At 42.4% G+C, this 22,736-nt stretch overlaps 3 protein-coding genes across 4 annotated transcripts; all 3 read left to right on the plus strand.

Moving 5' to 3' along the window:
* Window positions 1-245: 245 nt before the first annotated feature.
* Window positions 246-5,970, plus strand: slc25a43 (solute carrier family 25 member 43). Its single transcript, XM_060063061.1, has 5 exons — window positions 246-683; window positions 1,613-1,854; window positions 2,387-2,559; window positions 4,103-4,237; window positions 4,923-5,970. Exons 1-5 carry the CDS (start codon window positions 412-414, stop codon window positions 5,130-5,132), a joined length of 1,032 nt encoding a protein of 343 aa, XP_059919044.1. The 5' UTR covers window positions 246-411; the 3' UTR covers window positions 5,133-5,970.
* A 614-nt stretch (window positions 5,971-6,584) lies between these two features.
* On the plus strand, window positions 6,585-8,828 carry slc25a5 (solute carrier family 25 member 5). The gene is made up of 4 exons (XM_060063062.1): window positions 6,585-6,889; window positions 7,565-8,051; window positions 8,198-8,338; window positions 8,438-8,828. Exons 1-4 carry the CDS (start codon window positions 6,779-6,781, stop codon window positions 8,593-8,595), a joined length of 897 nt encoding a protein of 298 aa, XP_059919045.1. The 5' UTR covers window positions 6,585-6,778; the 3' UTR covers window positions 8,596-8,828.
* A 2,607-nt stretch (window positions 8,829-11,435) lies between these two features.
* On the plus strand, window positions 11,436-21,211 carry si:rp71-46j2.7 (uncharacterized). Of its 2 annotated transcripts, XM_060063063.1 has the most exons (16): window positions 11,453-12,086; window positions 12,493-12,622; window positions 13,207-13,420; window positions 14,010-14,152; window positions 14,619-14,820; window positions 14,926-14,981; window positions 15,759-15,964; window positions 16,065-16,175; window positions 17,074-17,199; window positions 17,671-17,778; window positions 17,887-18,057; window positions 19,014-19,635; window positions 19,782-19,845; window positions 19,945-20,123; window positions 20,235-20,323; window positions 20,490-21,211. In XM_060063063.1, the coding sequence occupies exons 1-16, from the start codon at window positions 11,895-11,897 to the stop codon at window positions 20,604-20,606; spliced, it is 2,730 nt and encodes a 909-aa protein (XP_059919046.1). In that variant the 5' UTR covers window positions 11,453-11,894; the 3' UTR covers window positions 20,607-21,211. The 2 variants fall into 2 exon arrangements, with proteins under 2 accessions (XP_059919047.1, XP_059919046.1); XM_060063064.1 differs by lacking the exons at window positions 20,235-20,323; window positions 20,490-21,211 and having other exon boundaries at window positions 11,436-12,086; window positions 19,782-19,851; window positions 19,950-20,084.
* The last annotated feature ends 1,525 nt before the right edge of the window (window positions 21,212-22,736 follow it).

Consider the following 22,736-nt stretch of genomic DNA (forward strand, 5'->3'; position numbering starts at 1 on the left):
TCATACATTTTTTAAAAAACAAGACATTGTGGAAAAAATAAATAAATAAATAAATAAACATAAGCAATAAGAAATGTCTTATTGAGCGATTACCGACCCCCCTAAGTGGCGTGTCATTCCCTTTTAGTCATTCGAAAGCAAAAAGTTTGAGCCTAGCGCCATCTATCGTTCTGTCTCACCCTGAACAAGTTGAAGGCGAAATAGCACCCCCTGATGGTTTTACAGTGAATAACCAACCATTTGGCATCACGGACTAGTGTGACGTAACTCACAAACACAACACCGCTGGCTGGAGGAAGAAGGATACTTTCCTAGTCTATCTTTAGGCCTAGTTGTTCAGGTAAACAACTTATTCTCATGGCTCCCTTATTATAGTTAAAGTCGTTTGGTGACTATTCTGCCCGATTTAAAATGGCAACAATTAGAAAGGATGATAGACTGACAAGTTCGCAAAGCTTTTCGTGTGTCGGTTTTGCAGGTATTCTTAGTAAAACGGTCACGTCTCCTTTGGAAGTTATAAAAATCAAAAGTCAAGTTGGCACCTTCCATTGCAAGAAAGGTTTCTGGCAAAGTTTTCATCTCATCTACAAAAACGAAGGACTTCGAGGGTTTTGGAAAGGAAACCTCGTTTCCTGTCTTCGGTTGTTCCCTTACAGCGCAATTCACCTGGCAGCGTACAAAAAGTAAGTGATTGAATAAATAGTATATATAACCTCCTTGATTAGACTGTGGCGTTTCCTTACCTAATCAGCGGTGGTTTAGGGTACAAAGGCTAGCATTGTTGCTAACGTAAACACCAACTTCGTTTGGCTAAACCAAGCATGAATACAGGGATACATGGCCAGTTTTATTAAAAATTTATGTATCTATGTGTTAGAGTTTATATAGGTTGTTAAGACACATAGACAACCTATTACTATCGACTTTATTTGATTGTTACCACAAGCTATTAAGCTTTACCCAGTTTAACACTTCCTCCATTTCAACCAAGGCACACCCTCTCTTATTATCCAATCAAATCGCTATGTTCGCTCAGTCGATGTTATGGCGTCATCAGACACCAGTCTCGGGGTCACTGAAGAGCGAAACCGGGCGAAACAACTGGTTTCTAAATCATGAGAACAGCTAATCATAGGTTCAAGCGTTACGATATTTATGATCGGAAAACAATGTAAGTTGTTGTGGGCTGAGCGTAACGCTGGAGTGCCTTCATGTTGGTATTGTCCCAACCACCAACACAAGGAAATGTACCTGCTGTACAAAATGTTCCAGGAAGGAAGTGCCGTGATTGGTTGAAAAATATAGTGGATTCTTCGTTCATACACAGAGATTACTTTCTCTGTTTATCTTTACTACTTTTAAATATATATTTTTTTGTTGCTTTTTACGATAGAATAGGAAATAATCCTACAAAATGAAGTTATTACAACTTTGTCAAGGATAATATTCCCTATGAATACTACAAATGTTAAGAATAGTAAGATATCTCTTGACAGGCAGTCAAGCTGAACAAGGTTTTAATATTTATCAGGCTGAGAATATATATTTTACATGGACAAGCCTGAGCATTATCTTCCCTACTGATTTCCTCCTGGGCTGCTTCTGTCTCCAGGATAGTCCACCTTCACATGGACGAGATGGGCTACGTCTCCCAGTGGAGGGCCATATTTGCTGGAGGAATCGCCGGCATTGCAGCAGCACTGGCTACCTACCCTCTGGAGGTGGCAGAGACCCGACTGATAGTGCAGAACTGCAGAGAGCCCACGTACACAGGAGTCCTGAACACCCTGGGCTCCGTCTACAGGAGCGAAGGACTTCTGGCCCTCTATAGGGGCTTCTCGCTAACAGTACTGGGTACATAATGCATCTCCTCCAGTATTGATGTGAAATATAAGTTATTAAATGCACGCTACAGTGCATGCAGGGCAGGTTTTAGTCTTAATGACGTTGCCCGTTTGAGCACTGGTTGTTGAATAGTTATCATGGCAACAGCCCTTTTGTACTATTCGAGGCTGAACAAATTCAAGGCCCATTCATTCAAGTTCTATACAACATATTTTCAGAAATTGTCCATCTATACAGCACATAACAGAAACCTAATATTATTGTATTTGTTCATCTATTATACTGCAGAACTTCAGAAAAGCTCATCCTCACTTTCAAACTAAACAGAAGAGTTTATTGTTGCTGATTCTTTTAAATTGTTGTTCACAACATGAGATAATCAATGTATTCATGAGAATATAATAAGTAGAGTCTACAGACTGAATCATCATCTAAATGTGCCCAACTAGTCAGATTTGTCATGGAATAAAAACCTTTCGAAATCTGTTACTATTAATGAGCATGGATGACCTTTCTAACCAACTCCTGGTCTCTTATGCAGGTGCCTTTCCCTTTTCCATCGGCTGCTTCGCGGTGTACGCAAACCTGGACAAACTCTGGCAGGAGCCCCCCTTCCGCTTCAACTCCCTGCAGAACTTCATCAATGGCTGTCTGGCTGCTGGAGTGGCTCAGAGCCTGTCCTATCCCTTTGACACGGTCAAGAGGAAGATGCAGGTAAAGTAGGAGTGGATCGCTGATGCTTAGATGTCAGACATTGTTGAGTTAAATTATGTCCACCAGGGGGCAGTTTTTGCATTGCAATTCAATTTGCCTTTTTTTGGTCATTCAAGGTTTAAACCAGCATGAGGGATGTTGTCAGAAATATGTCAGGCAAGTTTTCTCTTCAGAATGTCCCAGTGTCATGTCTGTAATAAACATACGGTCATGATAAGAGAGACTAAATAAAGTTTACTGGTAACTGTGATTAAAATACAAAGTTAAGTATATAACTTTGTATTTTAATTTGGTTCAGGATCCCAAAAACAACATATGTAGTTTCACAAGTAGGGGACTGAATTCTGCAAGAAAGGATGCATGCTGAACAATAGCTCGGCAAAGGACAGAGTACTACATTGGTCTATAATAAGGCACCACGCGGTCATACAGCAGCTGAGAATGTGATGTGAATGTGAAAACAGGGCCTGGGTTTGCAGACGCTGTACATAACCTCTCTAAACATAGTCGCGGTCACTATCACTTTGAAAGGCACAGTGAGAGTAATGGGTTCCAAGTTCATTCAAGTTGACTTTTTGGTATTAGAACAAGGTTTTACAAGCATTACCATATGTCATTGTTTTGACTGTTTTTAGAGGAGGATGAGGAAAGTTAAACATTTATTTTATACGATTTGTTTGAACGACAAGGTCACCGAGTATAAATTATGTTATCTATCTATCCAGCCAACAAATGGCAGAAACAAACTGCCTTGAAGCAGAGAGCGAACAAACACCTTCACACCCTCCTGCTCGCACGCACACACATCCTCATCCATGTCGCTTCACACGGCAAAACACTGATTGCCAAATCCATCTGGATGATGGATTCTGTAGAGCAGAAACAGGTGGGACTTGTTCCACTGTGTTCTTGGAGAGCAATCTAGCTCTATCACGCTGAAAGTGTCTTATCTGCCATTCTCTAGACTGACGAGTACATCCTTCTGAGCCAGAGAAAAGGTGGTTGCTAATTGGGTATTGCATCGTGAATGTTGGCCACAAGAAGAATTGTTTAACCTCGGCAGGTTCCTTTTTAAATCGGTGGAAGTAGTTTAACAAAATAGCAATGGTTGTAACTGATGGTTAGTATAAATCAGGTTTCCGAAATCCATGCAATATTGGTCTTGGTAAACATGCTAGCATAGCTTTAATCCCTTTTGAAAAGTAGGTTCCTGCTGATCCTCCCCCAATCCGATTATTTCTATAATCTAATTGTGTGAGTAATGTGTATATGATTAAAAATATATATATATATTTGAGAGTGGTTAACTCTCATCCAGGTTTGGAGCTATAAGTTACGATGTTATTCAGTTGAAAAAGTTGATGAATAGCAATTTAATTATCTTTTTCCCCACTTACAACAATTACTGCAGTATAGAGTCATTGTATAGCATGATAATAGTAGTAGCCTGATTTTCACCCCCGTTCATTTGCTAATTCCTGCCTTTGCTACATTTTTTTCATCTCAAACGCCCAACTCATGCATGCACTGGTTCCTCTTTCAGGCCCAGAGTTCCCACCTTCCACATCTAGGGGGCGCTGATGTGCACTTTACTGGAATTCTGGACTGTTTCCGGCAGATGATCAGAAACAAGGGCGTCTTCTCCCTCTGGAGTGGCTTCACTGCTAATACTGTCAAGGTGAGGACGATCTATGTTACAGACCCAAGGGACCATTCACACACAGATTGTCTAGCGTGATCCCAGAGCATAGAGACCATTATTTCTTAAATCTTATCAGTTATTGGGTTTGTTGGCTTCTTCCTGTAGCGATCTTGCCGGGCTGGAATAGAAAGTATGGGATTTGCCATGCCGAAAGTGTCTGTTTCGCAAGCCAGCCACACTACTACTACTACATCAACTTTATGCCGGTCTTTGAAAGACGATCAGTGTGTTTCATTACCGTACTACGCATGTACCAGACGTAACAGAAAAAGAGGCAGGGTCTTGGCCCACGATGTCCTCAGCGTAGTTCAGCAGCACGGATATAATGAGCTAGGTGAACAAACCATGGAACAGTATGCCCCTGTCTCAAATTTCAACTTCAAATGTCATTTGGTGATGGCAGTAAGCGAGTGGAAGGCCCTATCTTCATCATGAGAAAAGAGTGTTTTCTATGATTATGTGTTTTGTGTGTGTTTTGTGTGTGTTTTGTGTGTGTGTGTGTGTGTGTGTGTGTGTGTGTGTGTGTGTGTGTGTGTGTGTGTGTGTGTGTGTGTGTGTGTGTGTGTGTGTGTGTGTGTCCATGTCATGACGCCAGGTCACTCAAAAGTGCAGAGACACTATTTGCATGTTGATTTTGATTCCATTTCTCCTTCTTCTACAGATCGTCCCTTACTTTGGCCTCCTTTACACTTGCTTTGAGACGTGCAAACAGGTGTGCCTTTACCGCAACGGGTACATTGTCTCCCCCCTGAGTTACACGTTGGCCCCAGGCGTTGACCAGAGCCTGGGGCCTTACGAGCTACAAGAGGTGAAGCGCTATTTGAAGAACAGGAACTTCAGGTCGCAGGACTCCTTTAAGAATCGCTGGTGAAGAGGGGCCGTGCGACTCTCTGTGCAATAGATAATGAATGCGGCTCACAATGACCTCGGGGATAAGACAAGGACTGGCTGTGGCAAGATGAGTCGCATATTAATTTCCTTACCGTAGATTTTTTCTATGTGTGTCTTTTTTTGTTCTGTTCTCCTCACATTACTGGACTTCTATTCCTTCAAAGAGATACCTCGACAAACACAGCCCTATGGATTATCTGACAGTGTTATTATTGTTACCCTCACCTTCTTATTCCTCAGTATTTCCAGTTTGATTATTGTCCATGCTGCTGTTTTAATATTAGTCCTCAAGGGACTGGCATCATGTATGTATTTGTTATCATGTATGTATTTGTTATTTGCATAGGAAAATTAAGTCTTGGAAAACCGCAATGTGTTTCCATAGGAGTGTGGTTTAATGATGGAGACAGTTAACTGGACATGGGGCTTAGTCACCTAGCGGCCATGTTTGTTTTTCTCAGAACTAGTTGCAATAATCAAGATGGAACAAAGATGGCTACTAGCTGAATAATGTCCATTATGTGCCTTCCTTGAAAGTTTTCAATTTTCATTCAGTTTTTTTGTGGGGCTGATTTTAAAATGTTTGCTATGGAGAACTAGATGTGCCATAGTAAAGAAAGCGGTTTATCAGTTAAAAAAAGATTTTACTGATCAAGATGTTTCAACGATCAATTTTACTGCAAACAAAGAGTCCTGCCTGGGTGGTAGAGAGAATATGAATAATTGTATTTGAGCAATCATTTTTGTTGTTGAAGAATGTCTGTTTATTTTGATCATTTGTCATTTTAAAACTTATTTAAAATCATGTGAATCCCCTGCATTGTCTTTGTTTCTATATTTTTTTATGGAGATCGTTTTATGCCAGGGTCTTACCATCACTGTGTCAAAGGTAATGGAGGAAGTGAACACACACACACACACACACACACACACACACACACACGACATCACCCCCACCTGCCATCCACACAATATTCACCCTCCCTGGCTGCCCTCTAGGGCCAAAAGTAACATAATCCTTGTTTGTTCTTTTCTTCTCTCGTTTCAAACTCATACACATTACACATTGACCTGAAAGCTTGTTTTATGAAATGAAAATACCCAAGTTGTATCACTTTTTTGTGATTTACAACAAGCTGTGTTGACAACTTTGCATATAGACTCATAACGTATTTGCCCACTGGGTGAACAGGAAATGGGGTCATTAACTGATGGAGTGACCTCTCTTCAGCTGGTACATGATGACCTTTATTTGGCATGACCTTGAGTTAACCCCCAAAACTACACGTGATGTTAAGAATGATTAATCTGGCTAGAGGTTATTGGCCTGAATTAAATGTTATCAAAAAAGTTCGTTTTTGTGGTACTTAGTTGGATTGTAGAGAACATTATTCAAACTTATTTGGGAATGAGGGGAGGGGGCACATGTAAATCTAAAGCCGCTTTTGATTCCCGCCCCCTTGAACGCAGGACCACCAATGAAACACAGAGACCAAGTTGACGCTATGTCCCGCGCACAGCCTTCTTAAGCCCCTTCCCCCGATTGTCTCTAGGTCATTTTAACTCAACCGGCAAACCTCAACCGGTCCTGCGAGTGAAGGGGAAGGTACCTTAAAACAACTGAAGATGGGTGATCAAGCTATTTCTTTCGCTAAGGACTTCTTGGCTGGTGGCATTAGCGCTGCCATATCCAAAACAGCTGTTGCCCCCATCGAAAGAGTGAAACTTCTGCTCCAGGTGCGTGCAAAAACAAATTACTTTGTCCCCATTCTTTGCAATTTACCTCTGTCTAGTTTAGCTTTTGATATGTTTTGAATCGTTTTGAATGTCTTTCATATGTTGCACAGATATTGCTGACAGATTCGGGCTCTGATTAGGACTTCTGCTTATGTCTATAAGTTGGGATCCAAACAAGGAAAAAATGGTTCGGCTGTTGGATAAATTAAGTGACACCTCCTGCGTAATATGCCACATAGCCAACCAAAGGTCCAATAGTTCAGGACATGCAGTCACTGCGTTATTTATTCAATTTGAATGAATAACAGAGTTGCACATATGTTATCAAGGTCGCGCAAGGGTAGTCTAGAACTGAGCCTGAGCCAACACTTTCCATTGCACTGGGCCTTCAGTCACGAGTGGGAGGTGGGGCATAGTTGTTGAATGGATATCGTAGAGGGCGGCTTGTTGGAATGACATTAAGGTGTCAGACCGCACTAAGACGATTTTAAAAGTCTGGTGTTGTGTTACCAGCAGTCATGCGCCCAGTTGGGAAGTTTTTTTAAATTGTGCAACCACAATTCAGCAGAAGTATTGTGCATTTGTTCAGCAGTATTGAAGCAGTTCCTCAGAAGTATTGTTCATTAGTTCAACAGTATTGTGCATTAGAAATTAATCTTCTGTCTTGCTCCACAGGTCCAACATGCCAGCCAACAGATCACGGCTGACCAGCAGTACAAGGGCATCATGGACTGCGTCAGGAGGATCCCCAAGGAGCAGGGCTTCCTGGCCTTCTGGAGAGGTAACCTGGCCAACGTCATCAGATACTTCCCCACCCAGGCCCTCAACTTCGCCTTCAAGGACAAGTACAAGAACGTGTTCCTGGACGGCGTGGACAAGCACAAGCAGTTCTGGCGCTACTTTGCTGGTAACCTAGCGTCGGGCGGCGCCGCCGGAGCCACGTCGCTGTGCTTCGTCTACCCCCTCGACTTCGCCAGGACACGCCTTGCCGCTGACGTGGGCCGGGCCGGGGCCGGTCGAGAGTTCAAAGGCCTGGGAGACTGTCTGGTGAAGATCTCCAAGTCTGACGGTATCAGGGGTCTTTACCAGGGCTTCAGCGTCTCCGTCCAGGGCATCATCATCTACAGGGCTGCCTACTTTGGTGTCTATGACACGGCCAAGGGTGAGTCCTCAGCTTGTGCTGCCAGCCCCAGGCCTAGGCCTAGCGTCATGGTCGTCTTACGCCTGAATTTGTATACGTTGGCCAACTGCCAATAATTGTGGATGCATTGTTGTTCACTTTTCTTTTTGATACTTTCTCTTCCGCAGGCATGCTTCCCGATCCCAAGAACACGCCCATCTACGTGAGCTGGGCCATCGCCCAGTCGGTGACCGCCGTGGCCGGTTTCGTGTCCTACCCCTTCGATACCGTCCGTAGACGCATGATGATGCAGTCCGGCCGCAAAGGAGGTAGCCGCCATTTAATTTTTTTAATGGTTTAAATTTAAACTTTCAATTAATGAAAATGTTTATCAAATGTTTTGTTTCAAATTTCCCATTCTTCCTCAGCTGACATCATGTACTCCGGCACCATGAACTGCTGGACGAAGATTGCACGTGACGAGGGCGGCAAGGCCTTCTTCAAGGGGGCGTGGTCCAACGTTCTCCGAGGCATGGGTGGCGCTTTCGTGCTGGTTCTGTACGACGAGCTGAAGAAAGTCCTATAAGTCGTCGCCGTTCGTGTCCACGGTTTCTGTTGTGACGACTGTAACATATCTTGTACATTTGAAAGAACTGAAATACCACTGTATTTATAGGGACCAGCTAGTATGTTCTTACTAGTTGTAGCGGGGAGTCTATTATGCACTACTTTGTTGGCCACGTCTGTTTGTTTCCGACCACCTGAATGTTAATCCTTCACCAAAGGAATGTAAAAATAAAGACGACCTTCTAATTTAAACGTCATTCCCATGTTTATTTGGCTGCAGCTTTTTCTCTTGTCGGGCATTTAATGTATAGTCGTATATTTACAAGATGTAGCCTCCCCTGGCTACAGCTTTACTTGGAAGCTATCACATCATGCTGAGTGAAACTCGATCGTTGCTACACAGGGTCAATCTCATGGGCTGTGATTGGCCTTTAACCAAAGCCAGCTGAAGGGTTTGAGCTGCAATTTGATATTTCAAAGTTCTTTTTGCATATGGCAGATGCATGTCGTCCTGGTTTTCACTGCATTGAATGTCCTGGCTCTGCATGGGTTACTGGAAGGAGCAGTGATTAGCTGTGCCAGGGTGGATTACTTCCTCTTTCTAAATTGACTTTAGTCTCCCATCATCACGCCTTTTCTCTGCCTCTGACTGGTGTGACTAACACTTTAACCTTGAGCTGGTGGAGTCTCTCTGCTAATTGGACATGCCTGCTTTGGGAGAGGCACAAGCATGACTGTACCTAAAACGACAGCCATTGTAGAACTACTGTCCATGTAGTACCAGTAAGGTGGTCGGTGGGTCTTACTACGGACACTTGAGGTTGGATTATTCGGCTATAGACATAAATTGACTCTACAACGGAGGGTGACTACAGTGATGGCTTTAACATGCTGTTTGTGGTGAGGACTGGGTTTGTGAAAGCAACGACTATACACCAGAATGCCTTCACAGATTTCTGGAGCTTTCACACCAGCTGTGAGGCGACATTGGCTTTTTGCCCAAATGTCTACACAGAAGGCGTGTACTGAGCAACTTGCCAGGACTAGCTTGCAGGCAATGTTGTCACTGGCTGCATTTGGTCCCTTGATACGATGGTCATGGGGCTACTAGATTATTTAGAGCTATATTGACTCCATTAACTGTCATGTACACGTGCTGTAGAATGACAAGAGTGCAACACCAAACTGATGCTTAAAGGAACAAGCTTACATGAGTACTAAAGTATTGTTTCATGTGTATTGTGCCCTTCTGGCAGAGCATAGAGATTGTAAGGAAATTACTTTTGTTCCATTATTGTCTATCTCGGGGTACCACAAACTTGCTTTGGATAAATGATGGATGAGATGTCAATGTCTGCATACGTGGACAGCATTAAATTCCCCATCTACACTGGTGAATTGACTGCACAATATAAATCAGACACTGAACGTGTCTGACCTGAGCTACTATTCTCTGACACTGAACACTGACAGACTGGATTATTGCCTTGGCAAACCTACATTTTTACACACAAATGATTCAAATTGTAATGGTCTACTAATTCTGTTAGATTGTCATGGCAGCTTTGGGACACAAAATTATCACATTTGCATATCAGTAGGCCTAAACCAGCCAGGCGGGTCCATGGTGGTAATCCTTCAATTACCGCTGAGAGCCCCCAAACACACACACAGACACTCCAACACCCATGCATTGCACACACACACACACACACACACACACACACACACACACACACACACACACACACACACACACACACACACACACACACACACACACACACACACACACACACACACACACACACACACACACACACACACACACACACGGAGCTGCCGGCTAACAACCGGGTTACAAGAATGGGCACAAGAAGGATTTGTCAGAAGGAACAGGGATCAGTGCCATTAATGTTCTGTTCATCTGTGGTGTTAGGCACACAGCATGAGTTTGAGGACAGTAGACAACCAAGAGGCGACCAGAAGTGCCAGAAGAAGTGTAGGGCCCAACAATATAGAGGTCCCTGCGGCATGACTAATATTTTTAAATTTGGAAGTGTTCTGATCAAAGCAACTTATTATTTACTATTAAGGATATGTATGTACATATAAAATATAGCAATGTGTATAATATGTAACACTCACCGTAACTCATCACTAAAGGCTACTAACAATTGTTTAAAGTAGCATTGGCGAGTGATAATGATTTTAGATATCAAGAAGAATCAAGGTTGGACATTATATTTTTTATTAAGGATCAAAGTGCTCTCTTTAAACTTGCCGTTAGGCTATATATCTCTGTCTTCATAGGATCCGCTCATAATGTGGGTCGTGGAAAAGATAACGTTGATGGCACTGGAAATTATATGTGTGTGGCCCTTGGTTAATATAATAGAGGTTCGAAAACGAAAGATCAATCTTACCCACACAAAATCCTATGATATCGTGCTTGATTTGGGGATTGGTGCTGCATGTCCAACATACATTCATTATTATGGAGACTGATAAGCAACTTTCTTCTGAAAGTATACTCATTCACTGTTGGGCCACCAAGGCATCGAGGTGAGAAAAACATTGTCACAAACATATCTTCCTGAATAGTTTTGAATTAAATTAAGAGAATAAACTTCGAATGAGTATTCAAGCCTAATATATATATATATATATATGTATACATATTGTCCTAATAATAAAGGCTTGTAACTTACAACATTTTCACCTTTTTGTCCACCAGCGACCTCAGGTGGTAGATACAGGTCCATGTATTGTCTATTGTTTGAAAACTATGAATTCCGCATGGCAGCAAGAAAGTCAGGTAGGTTGGCCAAATGCAAATGAATTGATTCGGCGATTAAAGACTGAAACCACGTGAATCACCTTCAAATAGCATCGCCCACACTTCAATAAACCCCTTTTACATCTGCAACAATGCATCGCAACTCCAACAAGAAAAAAGAAAGAGAAAAACGTAGTATTCTCCAATCGAAGGCAAAGAAATCCTCCTGTTGTTTTTGTGTTAGTACACTAGTCCACGCCCAGACCCCTATCTCGAACAAGTTTGACTCTTTTTAACCTGTAGATGGCATTACATTACCCCCCGACTCCAAACCACGCATCTGCTTCCAATACGTAGGGGCTGCTGGTTCATCACTTCTGCTCCGAGTAGCCTGCAGCTCACGCCTCAAGAAAAACGGGATTGTATCAGCACTGAAGATGTGCATAACCAGAGGAGCAAGTGATAGGACTAAACCTATACGTCGAAACTAAGTAAAAGCAATACCACGGGAACTTCTTCGTGGGTGAAAAATAAGAAAGATGTACCCATGGCGGTTATGGATCGCCATGATTATGGGCTCACTATGGTACTTTTCAGAGTACGGTCAAATAGCGACTCAGTTCGTGTTGTGTGTACTGTGTTGTTACGTCTCTACCCCGCCGATATTGAGAAACATGGGCCAGGAGAGCGGCACACAAACAGACGAAGCAGCCCAGGAAGACGATCATCGGGTAATGTACATTTTCGCACACAAAGCTTAACTCTTGCGATGATCTGCACCTGCAAGAATATGCATTGTCAACCATGAGGAAATGTTGTATCGTTATAAAATACAAAGGAGCCTGTTTAGCTCGATGAGGTACCCAAGCATTGAGTTGAACATTGCGGCAGTGTGCCGCAAGATGCACCAAGTTCATTAACCAAATGCTCTAGGGCTACCCTTGATTTATCTATCGTTTATTGTGGGTAAAGTGACTTCGGACGGTCTGACAACTCTTAAAAATCTTTCAAAGATTGGAATGCAGCCAAAGCCCTCGGTGAATTTCCTTTATGTCAACAACGGATACCATTATAATTTTCACATGAAGGCCTAATGGTTTTTTGAACTTAACATGTTTCCCTTCTTGTTTTTTTTAGGGAAACGTAGCAGGTGCAACATGTTTTGGTTTCAATATCTATGATGGAGGGAATAGCCCACAAGTTAATCAACAGGAGGACCTTTCGTTTCAGCTGCATTATCCCAACGTCAAAAGGTCGCTGAGGCATGGTAGGACTTGCATTTTATCGCTGGAATTTAACACTATAATGTAAATGTACTTTGACATATTTTTCCTTCAGAGTTCTGTAACATGAGTTTGAAGGAAAGCATTCGAATGTCCTATATAGCTCATATAGTCAGACAGTTTCAATTGTGTTATCAACCAAACGGTGTGTGTACAGATGACGGTGTTCACACATAACTTTGCCTAAAGCATTATGCTCTGGAGAGCTCATGTTACAAGGTGGAAGTGAAAGCTGTGTGGAAGTCATTATAGAACATTTTTAAATGCTGTGAAAGCAAACCACAATAGTTGATCTGTCTACTGCTACACAAATGCGTTGAGTTCAGAAGCAAAGGAGGCTAGTTTACTATTGGCTTTAAAGTTGCACACAGAATAAGTGCATATTAAAAACAAATCAATATACACATGACTGTACTTAAATAATCGTGTGTGCGTGTGCGTGTGTGTTTGCGTACGCATGCATGTTTGTGTGTTTGCATACGTGTGTGTTTTGTTTGGTTGCATTATGCATGTTTGTTTGGTCATGTCTCTTCATGTGTCTGTGTGTGTCCCCCCCCCCCCCCCCCAGTGTTTGAGTGTGCTTACAGACAGTTAATCCTCCCGTGGTACTGCGTCCCAGAGCCCCCTGAGTGCCAGCCCCTTCATCAGGCTCTGGGCAGGGAGTTTGACCTGGTGGTGGACCGGGTCATCAGCAGGGCCCGGGACTTCGACCTGTGCGAGGCTGTGGTGGGCTCCGTCCGGATCCTGACCCAGCACTTCCATAACGCGAAGCAGGCGGAAAGGTGAAGTTCTTATTCCTGTTGCTACTTCTATGGAATCCCCTACCAAGTTCTAAATAGTCGTACGCACGCACAAGGCATTACGTCATCTGGTTTGTCAGTGGTTTGCTGTGTGGTCTGCTATGGCAGATTTTATGTCACCGGTGAATCATTGACATTCTTTGTTTCCTTGCAGTGTGTCTTTTAACCTGAGGTGTTTTATGGGAAGACTTACTAGAGGAATTTCACCTGTGTCATCAAAACAGTGCTGCAACCATTAGAAAATCAAACTCAAAGATTCTCTCTTCTACACAGAAGAACATTCACACAAGCCGATGTGAGCTTCGGCCCATTGGCCAGGCAACTTTGCTAGGCCTGCCTGAGCCTGTCTGGTCTTTGCTCATCCTACATTTTTGGTTGAAAACCACACCACTGTGTTTCTACTCCCTAGTATAGTATACTATTGTGTGTAAAGACCTGACACAGAACTATTATTATTTACAGAAATTCAACGTTGTGCGTTTCCCTTGTCAACGATCGATTTAAATCAAAGTGTATTTTGTAAGTGTACGATTTAAAATCGGTTAATTACAAACTCTGCGTCTCGTCCCAGGGATCCCCTGTTCGGCTCCAGAGCAGAGGAAATGGCTGTCCTGAGGGTGTTCTCCGAGGCCCTGGTCCGTAATCTGTTCCCTGAGTCTCTGTGTGGGCTGGATATGAATCGCTGTGCCCTTAATGAGATTGTGGCCTTAAAGGGTGAGCAAGTGGAACATGCGCATGCACACAAATTACTTCTTCTATGTGAGAATACATCCATAATAACCCCTGTATCACTTCATGTAGCGGGAAAGGGGGCGGCGTAATCCCTCATGGTCTGTTTCAGTCCAAAAGCAGGATTGGCATTATGTCTTTTGTTGATGATGACATGGTGTCATTATTTCTATTCCAAACCCATTTAGCTATTTTCATTGCTCAGTTAGTGTTTTGAATAGGCCTTTGCATGGCCCCTCGGGACATGTGTTTTTCTTCCGCATGCGGCAACCTGTTTGACAGCACACACACACACACACACACACGCACACACAGTGTCAAGTCAAATTTGACAGTTTCACAGTTGCTCTGGATCCCACTATGTATATGGAGGGAATGTCTGGCATTTAATGGTAGTTCCTTAATAAATTCCCTATATAACGATGGAATTTCTATATTTTCTGTCTCCCAGGTTTGGAGCTGCTGGTGACGTGGCTGTCGAACCCGGACCACCTGAACCAGATGGTGGTCGGTCAGCTCGACAAAGCCTCTCCCAAAAGCTCTGCGGAGGAGCTGCGGGGGTCCGACTGTGACAGGACCTCCTCCGCCTCCCAGGGAGAGGAGGAAGAGGAGGAGGAGAGCGAGGGCTCTGAGGAAGAAGAGTGCAGTGAAGTGTGAGCATTGGTCTGGTCTTAACACGCTTGTTTGCTTGTTTTGGGTTGGATTGAAGTGCCGCATTGTGATGCATTTTCCCATCTTGTTCTGGCGGTCATTTGTAGGTCATGTGAGAACTCGGAAAACTCCTCAAGCCACAAGGAAAAGATGAAACTGAGATGTATGAGTCTGCAAGTATATCTTCTGCATTTAAAATACTTTGGGGAAATCTCTGTCCTGCCTCAACGTCAACCACACTTTGGTCCCATTTCCTCAATGGATAAAAACGGATGTGGTGTTCTCACTGAAACCACCTCAAGTATCGTCTTTCTTGTGAACAGCAGATGGACGTGCCTAGACTTCCACTGTTGACTTTCATGTGACATTAGTGTGACGGTTTAAATAATTGTGGATGGATTTTGTGAACCAAAAACAGCAGGGTGGTTGCAGTGTGCTTTTGGACACATTGTGTGTGTGTGTGTGTCCAACACTGAAAGAAGGAGTCTGCCATTCATTCAGACTGACAGTAGTTGTTAGCAGCAGAACATTTTGTTATTTCAGGCAGTAAGAAAACCATAGTCACATCATCCATATCCTTGAGCTGTTTCAAGTCGATATTAAAGTGTTGGACAACTGTGCTCAAAAAAGCAGAGACTCGGTTTTATATTGGTAGTATTGGTTTTCTGTTTCCTCACTTAAACAACACTTGGCAGCAAGGCATTTGGGATAACCTTTGCTCATATCTTAACCTACAATAGGAAATAAATTATGCTTACTCACCAAAAGCATGTGTGCTGTACTGCAACAAAAATGACAGTGTCATCATTTACTCAATAAATAATCGTAAGGATAAGCATAAAGTAGAACGTCACAACCGTCGTCCTAATTGTATTCACTTTCAGGTTTATCTCCTGCCAATAAATGACTAATAGTCTTTTAAACCATTGAATGCCCCCAGCCAAAAAGCTCAAAGAAGGATGGGTCAAGTTTGTGGACAAGGTGAAATACAAGAGACAAAAGAAGAAGGCGACGAAGAAGATGAAGATGAAGAAGATTGAGCAGGAGCTCATTTTCAGAGCGATGACCCACCAGGGGACGCCGACTCTGGAGTTGAACGGCTGTCGCAGAGTGGCTTCCATTCGCAGCCGTCAAGACTCTGATCCGGTGAGATCCCCGCACACTATAAACACGGTCACAACAAATGTATTGATGGAAAGATACAGAGATAGAAACCCCGACCGGTTCGTTGGCTCTGTTTCACCAGGTGCGGGGCGATCTTGAGCACTACCTGGCTAGCGTCCAAGAGGACATGATGGAATTCAAGCTGTCGTACGAGATGTGGCGCATTGGCCATTGGACTGTGAGCATCCCCAATGTGAGTGGTACATCTCTTTGGTGTGGTGCACAATGACCCAACTGCTGGTTTACTGCTAGTTGCAGCTCTGTAAAATAAAGTCCTTGTTAAAGTTTTGTTAATGGTTAAACGGTTGTTAATGTCTGTGTGTGGGGTGAATAGAATAATCTTTATTTATGTGTCACTCCTCACCGCACATTTTAAGCGAGCATAAGTGCAGTGTGCCATAATGGGTAGAACATGTGATAGAGGTACTCCCTATCACACATCCAGAGGTCCCGAGGACCAGTCCAAAGGAGTTGTGATACACTGTCGAAGATATTTTCATAGAAACAAGCAAATTAAATCTTATGGCAGAAAGTGTTCTATCATACAATAATTGTATGATTCACACCATTATAAATACTAGTTGTTCAAAAGGTGTCGTAACGGGCCGATTGCTTGGCCTTGGTAATTTATTGCTTCTTCCAGCTTACTCCAGAATAGCTCATCCAAACAACTCCACCCTTGATACTGCGCTTCGCTGGGTCCTCAGCAATACACCCACCAAGGGTGAAGTAAAACAGATGCACAAGTCGAGAAATCCAAGGACAGAAATGCATATATACAGAGACTCTTTCCATTTAAGGTAGCTTAAGCACTCATAAAATATCTTAAAATGTGAGTATTTGACGGCCAGCCTTATTGATGGCTGATTTTTTTTTTTTTTATAGTAAAAAGACATGCTAAATGTTTTTCATTTACATTGTTCACAGCCTGGTTCGCAATGAGGTAGAAAGCTCAGAGCATTTAGTGTGTGTGTGTGTGTGTGTGTGTGTGTGTGTGTGTGTGTGTGTGTGTGTGTGTGTGTGTGTGTGTGTGTGTGTGTGTGTGTGTGTGTGTGTGTGTGTGTGTGTGTGTGTGTGTGTGTGTGTGTTAGGTGGACGGGGAAGAAGAAGAGCTGTTCTTCACTCTCCACCTGGAGGAGAGGGACAGCCCAGAGAACCTCAGCTGGGACATAAGGAAGACTTACCTGCAGGTCATATATTTCCGCAACAGATGGCAGGTTAGCATCACGTTCGTGGACACATCATTTAAATTCTGAAGACTCATTTACATTTATGTTTTGCAGATGTGTTCACAGATGCTCCATTAATTACTGCTACATACTGCATTATGCTGAATATATGTTTTCCAATGAAGAAAGTCCCGTTTCAGTTAATGTATTCAGGCATGTATGTTTTACGCCCGCAATCAATTATAAACAGATTGGTGCAATTAAAATCTATAGTCTTTATATAAACATGCGTTGCTTGTGTAGAGAAACACCATGACTTTCTGTCTCTGTGCTCATTAATTCCAGAAAACAAGACTTATTTCATAACTTTTACGTCATATGGGCATATACCACAATGTCAAATTGGATTCACATGTTGTGTTGTGTCGATTGCCGGTACTTCCAAATCTGAAACCATAGTGGGACCATTGCTCTCACAACCTATCATAGCCTCTCTCTCTCTCATTGAATTTTTGTCAGGACGCCACCGGACTCCCCTCCATCACGAATCTGGAACCAAACTCCCAGCAGGAGGCCAGCGCTGAGCTCCGAGAGGAAGTCAGAGTTTCCGTGGAGCTCTTCCTACAGGTACAACTCCCCCGTTAGACGCAATCCAGGCATACATGCCGCATTCAAAGTGGAAATGTGCCCTGTGGTATTTGGTATTTGCGACTGTTTTGTTTTTTTTGCTTCCAGGAACTGGTCTCTGATGAGCAGATAGGCCACACCCAGCCAGTGTTTCAGTTCCTGTGCCCCCTGGACAAGCTGCTGAATGAGGAGGAAAATGGTGGGGGGGTGTGGGGTCTTCTGAGTGGTCTGGCCTACCTTTTGACTCCTGGACAAGAGGAGGAGGAGGAGGAAGAGGAGGTAACCTCACCCTTGTTGTTTGAAAAAATTCAGAGTCACGACGAGTCTCCTCCTAGAATGTTCGAATTCCTAAATCCAGAGGAACGGCTCAAAATGCAATGTTAATGTGGCTGATTGACTTTAGCCTCAATTTGAGATGGAGCTAAAAACGAAAAAATGATGGTGCTAATCTCCCCACACAGCTCGTGGGGAACACAAACGTACACAGTGGGGCACACAAGCGCTTGTAAAATCCCATAGAATGATGCTTGCTTAGAGAGTGATACTTGCAAAAAAACAAGCTAAACCTGTCGGCCTTGAAATTCGTGCCAGGAATGGAAAAAGTACACGTTATCATTCGTAACACAGCAGCTTGGTCAATCCAAACCCTGCGGTCTTGACGTCACGCCACGCAAGGCGTTTAGCGACGTTGCATAATCAGTTCCATTGCTCCCGGGAATGTGAAGATTCATGCTCAAATGGTAATCGCTGCATATTATTTATAAACATTGATTGATGTCATGGAGGAATTGTGTGTTTTTGAAGGGGGAGGGCGTACGTGTATTTGCATATTTATTCATGCATGTTTGAAAAAGTAATTTGCATGGAATTATAATCGTCAACAGTCTCGATTTGCGTCAACAATTGTACGTCAATCCACAAGATATGATTGACATACTATTTGCTTAGGATCAGCTTGATTTAGAATGCGTGTACATTCAATGTAAGAGCATATGCACGTTTTTTAACTCTAACATGCTGATGACACTAGCATTTAGTTTGCAGTTTAATACAAAAAAACTTTAATTTAAGGATGAGTACATAAAGTTATCTTATATTAAATTAAAGGCAGTATTTTACCTCTTTATTCAAAAAGAACCTTGGAAATGTCTCTTATGTCTTTAACAATACCACAGTGTTTAAGTGTTTTAATGACATCATCAACTCACAAACAAATCATTGTTTCTTTACAGCAGAATCGCCTAATTGTAGATGCAAAGGTGTGGTGCTCCCCGGAACCAGAAACCACCACGTTGAACGCCGAATATTCCAGCGAAGGATCCGGAAAGAAGATCAAGGGCATGACCTATGACATCATCCGGGCTGTTGGCGACTCTGAACACCGTCCTCCTGGGACGGCATTTGAGGAAAATTCAGAGAACAGCGGTTCAGACTCTGTTCCGCATAACGACGCGGACCCAAGCAATGCAGACAGAGGGGAAGGCGGCTCTATCCCACTGACTTCCCAGCTGAAAAACATGATAAAGGGAGCATCTCTGACCAGGTCGCTCGAATCTCTGTTGTCCCCAAGAGAGGCCGACGATGAAGTCCAGACGGTCGAACCATCTCAACGGTCGCGACACAATGTCGCCCTGCCAGAGGATAGTGAAGTCCTCCTAATGTGGAGACATGCGCATGCTAAGTCTACTAAGAAGGTGGGGCTGCCCTTAAGACTGCCTGGCGGACTCCTCCGGCCCAAAGGGAAGGAGGAGAGTGCTCTGACCAGGGAGGACAATCCCCAGGGTCAGAGGGCCCCGGTCTGCAGGGAGAACCTGGAAGCCACCAAAGCCATTTTTGATCTGTTGAAGGAAATCACGGGTTTGTTCGGATTGTGTTTTATTTATAAAGGTCAAATCTTGATTGATGCGTGTGCAATTTTCCATTATATAATGAGCTTGAAAAGTCATTTTCTGAATTATTTTCTTCTTACGAATGCCAATTTTATTTTTTACTTTATCTTGCAGGCAACTCGATACTCTTAAACATATTTGATGCCATTTTGATGCCTGTCATGCCGATCCTTAAGAAGTGAGGGTCTTTCACACTTTATACTTTCACATTCTAACTTGTAGAGAGTGTGTTTAGAGTGAAGTATCGCTTTCAATTCATGCTTTGTCTCCCTTGTAGAAAAGTGAACACCTTTTTGACCAAGATGAACCCAACAGAATTGCAAATGGCGTCTTACATAGACAACTTGCGTAACAAGCAGTGGCCAGCAGGTGCGGCCTCACACCCAACGACTCCACGTACAGCCGAGGAAAAACAGGAAACCAAAGAGAGAGCTCATCAACTCATCAATGCTAAATGTATGCCCTCCTTCTCTTTGTGTGAAGACACAACAACTACTGTGGCTTTTTGGCACGAGTTTCATGATATACGACCCAACAAGTGTTTCCTGTGTTTTGTTCTTGACCCAGTTTCAAGCTACCTCATTTTGAAGAAGACTGATGTGGAGAATGTTTTTAGACTTTTCCAGGACAGCGAGGAGAACAAGAAGTTGGTGTATGTGAGTATCTGAAGCTGACTAATTTGAGTGATGTTACTGCCTTTATCCTAGCCGAGCCTTGTTCATCACTATGATTTGTTGTGCCCTTCTGTTTGAAGAAACAAACATCGCACGTGAGGATAATGTAGAAATCTCAACTGCTTTCTTGCCTGTATTTTTCTGACAGATGCTCCTTTCATTTTTGCTGAAAGAGTTTTTGCCACATGAGGACGCCCTGAATGTGAGCGCCAATCATCTGCAGAAAGTAAACCATAGCAGCAACAACAGCAGCCGCATCAACTGAATTGTGAAGTATACAGTTGTTGTTTTTTTCCTCAGGTACCATTTTAGACTACCTCTAGGTTGGACTTTTTAGAACAATCTAGTATTTATTAAAAGGCCATTCACTGCAATTACTTTTGTGGCTTGATCATATGGTTGAATTATTTTATTCTTCTACTTGACCTCATATGCCTTTAAAAGATCAGAGAATTGTGATTACAATACTATTATTTATTTTTTAAATATTAATATGTGTCTCCTTCACTCACCATTTCAAAAATGGCTAGTGGATAATAATCAATTTGAATTAAATTTAGAAATTAAATGCCTTATACATGTTGAATTTTTTTTGTTAAATCAACGTTGGTCCTTGAAACCGACCTGTATGGATTTCACTCGGGAGTTTGGGCCCCCTTGGGACCCCTTAACAAAAATACAATCTCACTGAAAATATTGAAGCACTTGAAAGGGGAGAATGTTAATGAATTGGGTCACTTTGTTTTGTGTTGCATCGGTTCCAGAATTCATAATGCTCAATAATCGTACAATATCTGACATTCCTTTTTAACCATTTTAATTAAAAAAAAGATGTCCGATATTGAAATAAACAATGGAGTTATACTCAAACCATTGTCAGGTATGCTTTGTGTTTATTTATTAGATGATAGGAAAATTTAAATTCTACGTTGATATTATGTAAATTATTTGCTTATGCCAGCAACCTTGCTCCTCTATTAAATAGAGGGAGAATAGTGCATCAAAGATGTTTCATCCAAGGTAAACCTAATTATATCATAAGGGAGCCTCTCGTAATAATAAATTGGTATAGGTAATGTTATAGTCAGCCCTTTCTATGTGTTTGTGTGTATGAGTTTGTGTACGTGTGAAGGAGAATAAATGGGTTTATCCTTCTTAATAATTTAAAATATAGCATAACATATCAAAACCAAATTACAGAAGGAATATGAGGTGTAACAGTATAGACAATGAGACTGTTTTACCTTATTTGACAGAAGTGTATGAATTTACTGTTATTCATGACCATTTGATCAACAAAAAGATGTATTACGCTAAAGTAAAATAAACCCCATTAGCAAAACTCTTAAAAACTTTTAAATGTAGCATAACATATCCAGACCAAGTTACAGAAGGAATGTTAGCTGTAAAAAACTGAATGAATTGAATGTGAAGAAAACGTCATGCGGTTCAACCAGTCCTATGTTTCACTTGCTGGTGTGGTGTATACACACCGGCAGGGGGCAGCATTCAGCAATCGCTTCTCGTCGTAGGCTCCATTGAGTATTCCAAAATGGCTGCGCCCATAGTGGTTCTGTCAACAGCGTGAAAGTCCAGATCAAGTCCCAGGTATGATAATATAGCGGTAAATCAGTCTTGATCAATAATGCTGTGTGTGAGCTGGATGATGCTTAACATGGATATGCGACCCTAGTCAATGTCGTTACAATAACTTGACAGTTGCATAGAAGTGGACTAATTTAAGCAGACGTTAGCATGTTTAACGTTCAAATAATTACAGACGCTTTAATTACATTTCAATTATAAATGGCGTCTGCGTTTATTTTATGACACTATCCGTCTAAATCACAACGATTGTACTTTATCATACGCTGACGTTATCCACCACTGTCATTTCCACTTTAATGCTCTTCAGCTTACTACCTTGCTACTCTTGCAACATATAACTGACACTTTAGACAACCATTGTAAGATTAAATTATAGCTATGTAGTACATATGTAGCCTATGTATTACCGGAACGTTAGACACAGTGGAGGGGAATTTGCCAGAATTACAAGGTTGTGTGAAATGCGTCCATGTCATGAAGGTCACAAGATGGCAGTGCTTGCTCCCTTCCTAAAATGATCAATGGCCAACGTTATAAAATGGGTTTCTTTTTTTTCTTTTTTATAGTATGAACCCATCTAACTGCGTCAAAACATGTTGCTTATGATGAAGTGTTTGGTTGCTTCATCTGATTGTGCCTGATGAATTCATTGTTTTACGGTTGAAATGTGTTGTCCTTTTTTTGGTTATGGTAATATTCTATCTCACTACACCAAAAGTATTCCCTTTGTGATCACTGGCTCCTAGAAGCAAGCAGGTTCTGGTATAAAACACTAAATATCCACGCT

Source organism: Gadus macrocephalus, chromosome 10 (genome assembly GCF_031168955.1).
Source record: "Gadus macrocephalus chromosome 10, ASM3116895v1".
NCBI classification, from domain to species: Eukaryota; Metazoa; Chordata; class Actinopteri; order Gadiformes; family Gadidae; genus Gadus; species Gadus macrocephalus.

Coding starts and splice junctions, on each gene's coding strand:
- si:rp71-46j2.7 (XM_060063063.1), top strand. CDS start 11,895: ATGTACCCATGGCGGTTATGGATCGCCATGATTATGGGCTCACTATGG. Junction 17,779..17,886: donor CCGTGGAGCTCTTCCTACAG/GTACAACTCCCC, acceptor TTTTGCTTCCAG/GAACTGGTCTCTGATGAGCA. Junction 18,058..19,013: donor AGGAGGAGGAGGAAGAGGAG/GTAACCTCACCC, acceptor TCTTTACAGCAG/AATCGCCTAATTGTAGATGC.
- slc25a43 (XM_060063061.1), top strand. CDS start 412: ATGGCAACAATTAGAAAGGATGATAGACTGACAAGTTCGCAAAGCTTT. Junction 1,855..2,386: donor CTTCTCGCTAACAGTACTGG/GTACATAATGCA, acceptor TCTCTTATGCAG/GTGCCTTTCCCTTTTCCATC. Junction 4,238..4,922: donor TCACTGCTAATACTGTCAAG/GTGAGGACGATC, acceptor CTTCTTCTACAG/ATCGTCCCTTACTTTGGCCT.
- slc25a5 (XM_060063062.1), top strand. CDS start 6,779: ATGGGTGATCAAGCTATTTCTTTCGCTAAGGACTTCTTGGCTGGTGGC. Junction 6,890..7,564: donor GAGTGAAACTTCTGCTCCAG/GTGCGTGCAAAA, acceptor CTTGCTCCACAG/GTCCAACATGCCAGCCAACA. Junction 8,339..8,437: donor GCAGTCCGGCCGCAAAGGAG/GTAGCCGCCATT, acceptor ATTCTTCCTCAG/CTGACATCATGTACTCCGGC.